The sequence below is a fragment of the Primulina huaijiensis genome, chromosome 18 (genome assembly GCF_012295235.1).
Source record: "Primulina huaijiensis isolate GDHJ02 chromosome 18, ASM1229523v2, whole genome shotgun sequence".
Lineage (NCBI taxonomy): Eukaryota > Viridiplantae > Streptophyta > Magnoliopsida > Lamiales > Gesneriaceae > Primulina > Primulina huaijiensis.
Window position 1 is genome coordinate 13,569,281 of NC_133323.1, and position 12,351 is coordinate 13,581,631.

General features: G+C 33.8%; 1 protein-coding gene across 1 annotated transcript; it reads right to left on the reverse strand.

The window, feature by feature from the left end:
- Positions 1-3,972: 3,972 nt before the first annotated feature.
- On the reverse strand, positions 3,973-12,037 carry LOC140965235 (phytanoyl-CoA dioxygenase). Its single transcript, XM_073425376.1, has 8 exons — positions 11,802-12,037; positions 11,619-11,679; positions 11,238-11,306; positions 11,007-11,125; positions 9,978-10,125; positions 9,718-9,862; positions 9,543-9,629; positions 3,973-4,222 (listed from the first exon to the last, which is right to left on the reverse strand). Exons 1-8 carry the CDS (start codon positions 11,982-11,984, stop codon positions 4,180-4,182), a joined length of 855 nt encoding a protein of 284 aa, XP_073281477.1. The 5' UTR covers positions 11,985-12,037; the 3' UTR covers positions 3,973-4,179.
- Between the last annotated feature and the right edge of the window lie 314 nt (positions 12,038-12,351).

A 12,351-nucleotide genomic window follows, 5' to 3' on the forward strand; every position in this document is an offset into this window, starting at 1 on the left:
ACGAGCTTTTTGGCAACTCGGCTAATAAATTCACAAATTTATTTAAACAAAAACCTTGATAATATTTTATTAAATTCTAATTAAGACTAATGGGCTTAATTTAGAGGCTTAATAGGCCTAAATCCTAGTTAGTATCTAATTAGCTATTTAATACGCTAATTACCTAAAACCCTACCCTCACAGCATATTGAAGGGATTTTCGAAGGATTCAAGGAAAAAGCTAGTCAAGGTTTCACTACGTTCTTCGTCGCCAACATTATTTCGTGCGTATAAAACGTAAAGGCACGCCATAATTCTTTCATTTCTCGTCTTTCACACCATAGTAAATATTTTAAATCATTGTGCATGAATAAACAAAAAACTTTATTATATTTCGTTTTTCATGCATATGAGTTGTTTAAAGCATGGTTTTTAATTCCAAATTCATGTCATATTGTGTTTAAGGGGCTGTCATGATGTTAAGTTATGTTCAAGCAAAGTTTTTACATGAACTAGAGTCCTACAAATATACTAAACTCACGGAAACCACAGAGGAAACAAGCTGGAATCGATCTCGGCTGTCATGGGAACGTGGGGTGCTGTTTTCTTGTCTTGGGGGTTAGGCTTGGTTCGGCTAGGACAAGGTCTAGCCAGAGTCGTATGGGAGTCAGGGGGAGAGTCCTAGCCATGCTAGGACTCGCGGTAAGGGCTGGGGAAGGAGTCCTAGCCATGCTAGGACTCCCACCCGAGACCCGCGCAGCATGTGCGCGAGAGGGTGAAGGCGTCCAGGGGCGTAGGGGCTCGGCATGTAGGCCATGGGCTGGGCTAGGGTGTCTCATTAGGGTCCTAAGAAGGTGCACAATGTGATGGTCAAAGGGCTGGGGCGTCGGGTTAGGTCCTAGACACCAAATCATAGAGTCCTACCACACTAGGGATTCTCGGCTGCAGCATGTGGCGACTTCCAGCGTACGTTTTTGGGGTTTGGGATGGGTACTTAGTGGTCTAAGGGTCCAGTAGGGTACTTTAGGAGGTTGGTCAGGTTTTAGATCAACATGGTTCGGGGGTAATTCGTGAAAATCGAAAGTTGGCTCGGGGTCAAAGTTTAGGTGTCAATTTAGGGTTTTAACTAATGAAAAAATTGAAAAAACGGCTCACGGGGTCGAGTCGTGGTTCGTAAGGGCTAAAATAATATAAAAAGACTAAATTTTGAATTTAGGAATTTTATATTAAAGTTTGGGATTTTTCAGGATTAAAACACCGTCAAAACAATTAAATAAAGATAAATGAAAAAGTCTAATATTTAAGCTAAATAAAATTATGGAAAAAAATAATTTAGGCTTAAATAATTATTTGGGACATGTTAGAGTCAAGAAATCAAGAAAAAAGTCAAAAACGTAAAATGTCAAGTCCAGGGGTAAAACGGTCTTTTTACACCAAAAATTAGTAAACTTCATGGCAGTGCTCTGAATGCTATTTTTATGATATTATGATTATTTTTAAAGGTTTATAAAATGTTCATGATTAAATAATGATTTTTAAAATGTCTATTTGATTTTTATGATTGAAGGAAGACATTTAAAAGACATGTTGCATGCTTGACTTCAAAAACAAAATGATATGTTATGAATGATTTTTATAAAGTAATGAGAATGTAAACGTTGAAGGAAGTGAAGTAATTGTGACTAATTCGATAATGTAGGAGATATCGTGAGGGTGACGGTCCCAGTGGGAGCCCGACGATCGTATTTCCATCGTTACGAATATGTGGTAACGGTTATGTGGTAACGGTTTTGTGGTAACGGTAAGAATGAGAATGTCGTGAGGGGAAAAGGCCCCCAAAGGAACCCATTTAAGGGAAAAGGCCCCAGAAGGAGCCCCGACGATCGTATTCCTATTCGATGAGGATAGGCCAGGGCCCAGTTGACCAGTGAGAGTGTTGCTGGTGTCCTCCGCCGCCCAATACTGTGGTTTCATGTAGATGGATCCATCGACTTTTTAAGGTTTGAGGAAAGTCACAATTAACGATCTGAATTCAACAAAAAGGAAAAGGAAAATGTTTCTGATCATGAAAAATGTTATGATATGTCATGTTGAGGAAAAAGGAAAATTAAAGTTTATGTTGCATGTCATGAAATGTTATTTTTACTAAAAGTATTTTCACTGTTTCATGTGGTTTTATACGTATTATTTGTTATAAAGATTATGGTGTGTTGAGTCTTTAGACTCACTAGATGTGATGGATGCAGGTGAGGTTGAAGGAGGGCTTGATGGATGATTTGACTGGACTGATGGCGTACACAACCCGAAGACCAGCGCTTCTACAAGCCCATAATACATACACTCATTACATTAAATTTAAATCTTTTATAAATTCAACATTTGAATTTAATGTTTAAATTATAAATTCAACTCCTTGAATTTATCACCTCCAAAGTTTAATAAATTCAACTTCAAGAATTTACTATCTCATAAATTCAACTCCTTGAATTTATTATCTAAAAATTTAATTATCATAAATTCAACTCCTTGAATTTTAATGTTTAAATTATAAATTCAACTCCTTGAATTTATCACCTCCAAAGTTTAATAAATTCAACTTCAAGAATTTACTATCTCATAAATTCAACTCCTTGAATTTATTATCTAAAAATTTAATTATCATAAATTCAACTCCTTGAATTTTAATGTTTAAATTATAAATTCAACTCCTTGAATTTATCACCTCCAAAGTTTAATAAATTCAACTTCAAGAATTTACTATCTCATAAATTCAACTCCTTGAATTTATTATCTAAAAATTTAATTATCATAAATTCAACTCATTGAATTTATTATTTTATATAAATTCAACTCCTTGAATTTATTTTTCTCTCAACTATTTTATACAAATTCAACTCCTTGAATTTATATTTCTCTCAACGGAAACAAATGATCCAATGCTGGTGTGACCCTCAATGGTTCAGGGATACAGCTAACCATGAGCTCACAACTCTTTGTGATTCAGGACATAATCTTTTATTCGGACTTACCCTAATTTGCCTCATTTTATGTACCAACAATTGATCATGAGAATGTCAGAAATCATATTTCTCATTAAACCCATCGAATCATGGTAAGAGCGTCTAGTAGCATCGTTCCATGATTCCCTAAGTATCACTGATGTGCCTGCAATAACTAGTCGATTATGATTAACGTACAGTACGGTCCTTTCATCTCATATATCCTGATCGAATCTGCAACCATTGGTTCATCGAGGGTTGCATAATAATTCGATAACTATGTGACACATATTTGAGAATAAATAGTGACATCACATGTACAACTGGAGAACTCCTCTAACGTATATTTCATACTCTGGACAGAGATTCCATGCACTATTATTTCATCAAATCACAATAGATATCCACTAGGTGAGCGGTGAATTCCCGACTACAATGCACTGACTCCTAATGTGTCGCAACTGTACACAATCTCGCCACCTGATGACCCTCCTTGAATCGGTAAACGAGTCAAAGCACAGCCTTAGCATATAGAATTTCAGTATTGTCCCGATCGTAAGGACTAATGGTGTACAATCATAACCACGGACTTTCCAAACTTATCCTCTCGATTAATGATAATTACTTGGAAAGTCCGAGGGAGGGTAGTTCGGTATAATCATCGTATGACTACCCATCTGCATGTTTGGACATATATATGCCCTTACCAAGAAACGTGGTACACAACATCACAGATGCTAGTCTCGAGCTCAAGCGACCTTTATCCATGTTTTAGGCGGCTAAATCGACTAAGAACGAATTTAGATTATACAGTGCTTACAAATGAGTTTCAACATCGAATTACGATTCATTTGTATTAAAGTATGATCAAGGTCTTTATCTATATTGATTGCATGTGTATACAGATAAAGAAATAACAAACCATCAAATAATGAATTATATTAAATTCTTTAGCCAACAGTTGACTTACAGAGCATCTACTCTAACAGATACATAGTTCCACATTGTGCAGCATGATGCAGTATAAGAATCTGTCTACACTTATTCATCCAAATTCAAATTTCAGAAAAGAAAAATCAAAACATACATACTTGTTTATAATTTATGAGCCACACTAGGAGATGTCCGTCATCCAGAAGAGAAAACCAAAATATTTATCAACTTAAGAAACAAATGGAATCGATTTTCCGAGCAGTGAACCTCAGGAAGTATAAAGTGGCTCGGGATCCACAGTTCTTCTAATCCTGACAAATATTAATGTGGAAGCATAGTCAAATGACATGTATATAAAGCTCAATACAAATTCAAGAAGCCGCTGTCTATGTTATATCATTCTGGATATAAAATGAAATACAAGTTTTCAGATCTCTTGTTCCTTTTGGAGGCCTCCCAACCTTAAATCAAGGTCTTGTCTCGACTTGGTTTGCAACGAACAAATTTAATCACATAAACATCACAAAAGCACAAAGGTCTTATATTGAAATCATACAAAAAATTATACAATTAGATAATTCAGGTAGAAATTACAAGCAGTGATAATAGTGTCGACTATTTTCAAGAAGTTTCACGAGATTTAAGAAAAAACATATCAGGTTGACTATTATCAAGAAGTTTCAGTTTCACAAGAATAAGAATATACATATCAGGTTGTTTTCATTAGGGCGTGCACATTCCCTTCATTCTTTATCCGGAGATTGGGATAGTAATGTGTAACGCCCAAAATCGTTCACAGAAGTCACATGCCTATTTTAACTCTAATTATGTGAATTTAATTGGTATGCTAAATGTTTATTTAAAATTCTATGGATTTTTCTTGCTAACTGGACTCGAAGGAAATATTTTTATGTTTGTAGGTGAGAAGTTTCAGAAATAGGCCAAGGGAAGAACACCAGAGAATGACAAAGGTATCATATAAATTCTAGAGTTTTCCTTTCGGAAGGTTATATAAATTGTAATTACAGGGAATTAGAGACAAGAACTTAAATTTCCTAATAAAAGGATTTAAGAGCTAGCAGTATTCCCCTTTAAATTTAATTATGTTTAGTTTCAAAACAATATANATTGAATATTTTGAGCAGAAATAGAATGAAAGAGACGGACAAATGTATGGAGATAGATGTAAAAATTATAGAGATAGATTTAATATTATAGAGATAGATGTAATATTTTGAGCATGAATAGAATGAAAGAGACGGGCAAATGTATAGAGATAGATGTAAAAATTATAGAGATTATTGTAATATTTTGAGCAGAAATAGAATGAAAGAAACGAATAAATGTATAGAAATAGATGTAAAAATTATAGAGATAGATATAATATTTTGAGCAGAAATAGAATGAAAGAAACTTACAAATGTATTTAGGGATTTAAAAGCCCAACCCAATTTATTTTAAATTATTTTCCTTTTAGTCCTTAGTAATTTTAATTTTTTTTAATTAACCCTTAAATCTTTTAAATATTTGCAATTTTGCCCACACGTATCCGAAAAACGTATTCACGCCGTATACATTGCGTATCCTCGCCGTGTCCAAAACGTATCCGACTGGTCAACCCTAAACAAAGTCAACGACACGGATTTTGAAGTATCCGACACACGTATCCGCGTGTCGTATCCGTATCCGTGTCGTATCTGTATCCAATACTTAAAAAAAATATATTTAAGGTATACGTGCTACATAGGGAAGGAGAAATTTGAAAATTGAGTTCAGCTTTTTCTTTTAAAAATCTAATATGTATTTTTTAAAAAAAAAAAAATATAGAAGATTAAATAAAATTATGAATAATTACATCCTTAGACCTTAATCACCCACAAACCGTATTCACATAAAAAAAGAGAGGGAGAAAAGAGAAGGGGGAGATTGGGGTTCTTAGAGGAGGAGTAGAATTTGATTCAACTTGTGGATTTTCAAGGAAAACAAACGTAGGCGTTCTTCAATCCTCAGTGCCAAAACGCGAACCATCTCACTCTTAAACTCAAGGCAAGTGATGTTTCCACCTTTTGACGCCCAGTTGAATCATAGTATGAACATTTTGAATTTTCTGTGCATGATTACTGATGTGATCACTGTAAATTTTATGGGTTTTAATGTTTATGAAAATTTTCTAATTCTTTATGCAAGTTTGATTCCCTTCTTGGACACATCGATTGAACTGTATTAAATATTTTTGATTGAATATATGATGTGCTTTGATAGTATTTTTACAAGATTCATGCGACGATGAAATTTTATTGCGTTTGAGATGTGTGCATATATATATATAATATCGACGAACAAACTTTTCCTAACGAAAAGGAAATTTGTAAATTGCTTGTCATTCAATCCACGTGGGTTTCTTTTACATTCTGCTAGATTTTGGTGACATTAAGGGCAAATGGTTCGGTCATATATAAAATAATGATTTTAAGATTGGAGTCCTTTCTTGGATGATTTAGCCTAATTAAACTTTGGGCAGTAATATTTTGACACCTCCATGCCGATTGTGCATATTAGAGAAATTTCCAAATGACTCCTCTAAATGGTTAAACTTTCAGACAGCACATGTAAATTTAACTTCCGGGCAGCATGTACGTCATTTTTAAGTTAGAGGTTGTTGGATTATAGCCTTAACCTGGGTAGCTTGACGTTGGGATGTCGAACGAAAATTTAAACGAAAAAGTTTAATGAAGTTTTTATAAACTGACACGGGCATGCATTTATTTGACTCTGAGAAATTTGACTAGCACGGGTTTAGAATATGGGCGTTAAGTCGATATGCCTTAACCAATGGACTGGCACGGGTAAGGGTCGTAAGTCGATGTGCCTTGCTGAATGATTGTTCATGGGCGTGGGACCTTATGGGGCCCATTGCAAATTTTCTCGATCCATGGATATTCATCGTTTGGCCAAACATATTTGACTGTTGGCTGTTACAATTAAAGGATTGATTGTGTCATTGTTGGTAAATGTTTTCCAGTATTAGTCAGAAATGTTGGACTAAATTGGGATTGATGACAGTTAGGGTTGTAAATGAACCAAACAGTTCGCGAGCTATTCGAAGCTCGGCTCGGTAAAAAGCTCGTTTAAGTTCGTTTGTTAATCATATCAAACCAAGCTCAAACTCGATTTCGAGCTCGAAAATTTAATCAAACCAAGCTCAAGCCTAAGGATATTCGGCTCGTGAGCTCGCAAACATGTTCGATTATAGGCTCGCAAACATGTTTGATAACAGGCTCGCGAGCTCGAGCTCGACTTGTTTAAGTGGCTCGTAAGCTTGAACTCAAGCTCGACTCGTTTAGGTAGCTCGTAAGCTCGAACTTGGCTCATTTGTTGAGTTTACAAATAAAAATATTATTACTAATGTCAATGGAAGGAATTGAATACAAAACATAGTTGAAAAAAAGATGAATTTATACCATATAGTGACAATTACATTTTTTATCTTACTTGAATATCATTATACTAAAACGTTCTTTAAAACATAATAAATTAACAGAAATACATCAACTTATTATTTTCTCCCCAAAAAATTTACATCACAAAGTCATATACACGTTGAGTAACTTTACAAAATATTATCCTAAAATATTATATTAAATTGAATATAATAAATTTATATTGATTAAAAAATAAAATTTATTTGGAACACATCGAATAGAGTATTAAAGGAGTGAAATTATTGCAATGCTAGTTATATGGTGATATCAATGTATGACGAATATTTGTTATCTGGATGCTAGATATATTATTTTGTGATGTTCAATAATATAATGAGTTTATATTTTTTTAGTAGTTATTTTTGTCGTTTTGGTTATTTATTAATGAATTTATATTTTTATGTCTTATTTAAAATTAGTTCATAGATAGATTTAATTTTTAAAAAAGCTTGAATCAAGCTCAAAATCGAGCTCAATTATATGCTTTACGAGCTCGAAAACGAGCCGAGCTCAAGCCAGGCTTGTTAAACATGATAAACAAGCTATTAATGAATCAAGCTCGAGCCCGGCTTGATTAACATGATAAACGAGCTTTTAACGAGTCCAGCTCGAGCTTTTCTCGCGCTTAGTAATTTGAATACAAACCGAGCTCGAGCCTGATAATAGAAGCTCGAATCGAGCTTGAGCCCTCAAACAATCTTAAACGAGCCAAGCTCAAGCTTGATACTGTTTGGTTTGGTTTGAATCGTTTACATCCATAATGACAGTTCGATTGTCGGAAGTTTTAATGATAAGCTTTGCCTGATTTTCCCTATGAGGTTAATAGAGGTATGTATTAAGCTTTGCCGGATTTTTCCTATAAGGTAAAGTTGATAGAGGTATTAGCTTTGCCAGATTTTCCCTGTCAGGTATAGATATTGTGAAGGAGTTAACGGGCTTATGTGATGCTTATCGTTTCTAAAATTTTACAAGAAAGTTGACGTTATTTTTCATAAAAATAAATTTGTTTATTACGTATTATTTTGTATCATAAAAAAAAATTTCTAAGTCTTTAAACTCGCAAAATTCAATTGGTGCAGGTAACGATGATTGAGATGACTAGGGTGATCGAATGGATTCACACATATCAAATGTGCACTGTCTGAGACCTTTCGTTTTCCGTAATAAGTTTGACGAGAGTTGATAAAAGAGTAATATTTCATGGACATGTTTTAGCCTTATATCTGATAAATGCAAGTTTTGCACTTAAATTATCCAAGGAATTGACATGAAAGTGTGGCTTATCGAGCGGATTTACGTGTTTTTGACTGTTGTTTATGTTGCTGCAGGAATCAAGCATGGCCGCGTAACTTGTGACCAACAAGAAATAAATTAAATATCGAAGTAGGAATAGATGATTCCTACGCATCACTTGGGAAAGAAGTAGAAATAGTTGAGAATTCTTGGGTAGTAAACAGGTTGAAATTACAAATATAGATGTCAATTATAATTTTAATAAAGTGAAAACCAAGTGAAATCGTACCTCTAGATTCTTATTCTCACTGATTTTAAATCATTTGTGTGCTTTCATTAATTTTAGTTCATGATTAACAACAAACATTCTATTAAAATTTTTAAATAAAATCTGATTATTTTAACTGTGGTAATTAATTTATAATTAAATTGCACTCCCTGTAGGATCGATATTTGTGCTCTACAGAGTACTAAAACTTGACACCGTACACTTGCGGATAGCAAATATTGCAACAATATCATTTTATGATTGCTGAATATTATTTATTCTGGATTTAATTGTTTAGAGGGCTATGGTTTAGAGAAGACTTCCTACAATTTATTTTCTAAGTTTATGAAGTTGCTGGAATTTTTGGGGAGTTAAAGAGGGAGCTGAATATATTTTATTTCATAAGCTGTTTACTTGCTCTTACTTGCATGGGTAATTATTGTAGGGTCTTGTGGGTAAAATTTCAAGGAGACATGTTTTAAATTCATTTGTTGCATGCTGAATTTTGTATTGAGTTAGCCAAGTATGTCTTATGTTTAAAAGATTATAAAAAAAATTGAAGGTCATTTCATAAAGTCACGAATCGGCAATCAGAAAGAATAAGAAAACAAAGTGACAAACATGATATGTTAATATCTTGTCACTCACCAATTGTCCGGAGACCATCTGCAGCCATTAGTATCAATCACGTGCAAGCTATACGCGTGCCGCGATGTTGAGGACTTGTTCTCAAAACTGCAGAATAAATCCGATAAGTAGACGATGCAAAAAGAATATACAGCAGAACAGGAAAATAATGTTGCGTTCTATACATGCAACACACCTCTGGTGAATTAAATCTCCATGAATGACAACCAGTGTCCCAGCTTTCACTTCAATAGGGACGAAATCCTCCAGCTCGTAGGATGGAGATGGCTTATCAAAGTGAACCCCCTTTTCGTCTCTGATGAATCTTCTCACTAGACCGGCTAAATTAATTTTGTAAAGAAATCAGAGCCAGAGGAAACTTTAGAGCGCAACAAATTTTTATACCTTCAGTAACATCTGAGATTGTGCAAAAATGAATTGCAAGAAAGGGGACACCTTTATGAGATCCGGGAATAGCCCAGAGGCAGCCATTTGTAGTTGTGGCATCTTGTAGAGCTAGCCAAAGCCCCGTGCAAGTCGTTGGATCCGTATGTAGAAACGAATTGTCTTGATGTGGTACTACTTCTCCACCAATTCCAGGTTGCTAGAAAAAAAAAAAACATTACGATCTGACAGAACCAAATGGGAAACTCTAATTTTGTGAAATTTCTCAGACTTTTCTCAAAATCTAATGCCAGCATGTACAAACAATACCCGAACCAGAAGGAACTAGGAGAAAAGAGAGCAATAGAGGGGAAAAGCAAATGTTATCAGTGAATATCTGCCACAGCGGAATGATACGATACTAACCAGATCACAATCTCATATAAAGATGCAAATGAAACAGAAAATACATAAATCTTCTCTGGAACGTCCCAAGCATGAATTGGGAAATTTATCAATATAATCTGATACGATCAAATTCACAGAATAATATCTACCGGATTATACAGAGTACACATTCGTATACTATTAATCAGCTTGGACATGCTAATTTCCTGGTACAATATCAAATTAAGTATTCTTTTTATTTATTCATAAAAATTATTTCATCTGTACAGAAAATAAAAACAAGAAAAAACTAAGAAACTAGAATATTAATGCATAGTTTGTAACAAAAGAACAAACAATACAATATCTATACTCACTTAAATGCCAGTAAAGTCTCCCCCCACCAGGAACTAACAAAATTCATCAGCAAACTAGAAATCCTAGTCTTTACACAGCGCAACAAGGGATAGTTCCGTCGATTTCCAAATATCTCATATTTGAAAATTTGGAAACATAAAAGATACAAAATGTGACAACTAGGTTCTTCTTGGGATCCTGTTTTGTACAAATCTAACATGGGCTGCTTCTAGCATGTGAATTGTCAGCCAAACAAGTAGTACGGCCTTTATGCTCATGATGAAACATCACAAAATCTCGAACAAAAGAATGAATTGAAAATCTAGCGATGCAACTCATGATTACAAGTTAATGCACCTTGAAAATGTACATGGACTGAATTATTACTGGTCTTTGGTAACCCAAGGACAACATTAAACTTGACAATTTCTCTGAGCTCGAGAACCTCTTAAATTCAGGGTCTAGTTCATGCAATGCTGAAAAAAATCAAATAACACAATATTGTCAGGAAAACCAAGATTCATACCATAAGGGAGAAGCCAAATTAGCGGCCAAGATACATAATCAAAATGAGATAATCAATCATACCATGACCAACTTTATTTATTGAGACTTGCTTTGCTTGCTTCAAGTTACCATCATCATCAAATGCTTTTTCTGTCAAATTACAATGCAAGGGCACTTCTTTTAATCAGAAATTTCCAAAAGCCCATATATGTTGTTAGCAGAGCACCATTTCTCAAATCAAAAATTTATATAAAATTTCATAATAATTTTTCTAAACCAATAAATATTGTTCAGCTCTTCATTGGCACTGAGTTAGAATAATAGAACATAATGCAATTTCATATGCATAAAATAACAGTGAAGCCAAGCAAGTCGAAAACAGATATTATAATTTTCACTCAAAAGCCAAATACAACACAAGGGAATCAATAAGAAACGAATTACGCTATCATAAATCCATACCTTCAAAGAAAAAAGAAATCTTCTCAACGCTCTCGTAGAAGTAATCATCCGAAGTTTTTTGCTAAACCGAGATCAATAAACAGAAAGGGAAATTAAGAATTTATTGCTTGTTCAATTAAACATCGAAGTAAATATAAAAACAAAAAAAAAACTCTCAAAAAATCAATGAAAAAAAATATCTACTTGGTTCTTGGTGGAGAAAATTGAGGCTTTCCCCGAAGCGTCGAATTCATCAAGTAAATAATCCATTCTTAATCTGAGAGATTTTATTTCATCTGGGTTGCAAAAAGATTCCAAAACCAAATATCCATTCGAGTCGAAAAACTGAAGCTGATCCGAAGTCAAGTTCTTGGCGATTACCATCATAAAAAAATTGGGGTTTGGCTGAGAGTCGAAATTTGAGTTGAATTTTATGTTGATCAGCTCAATTTATTTATAAATAAAATCAAAGTCAAAATTGAAAGGCATAAAAATTTTGACAATAGTTAATTATTTATTTAGTTTTAATTCCTTCACCGTTGTTGAGAAAAAAACCTCGTAAGTATTCATTTACGTATTTGTAAATGTAATTGAAATTGTAAATCCAAAATATATATATTTAAAAGGAGTTGATATTACCTGTATTTTGTGTTATCTATATGCTATTTTATTTTTATGTGTATAATATATATTAAATTTATTCATAAATTTAGTACAAATAACAAAAAAATGAAATATAAATATCAACTCATAT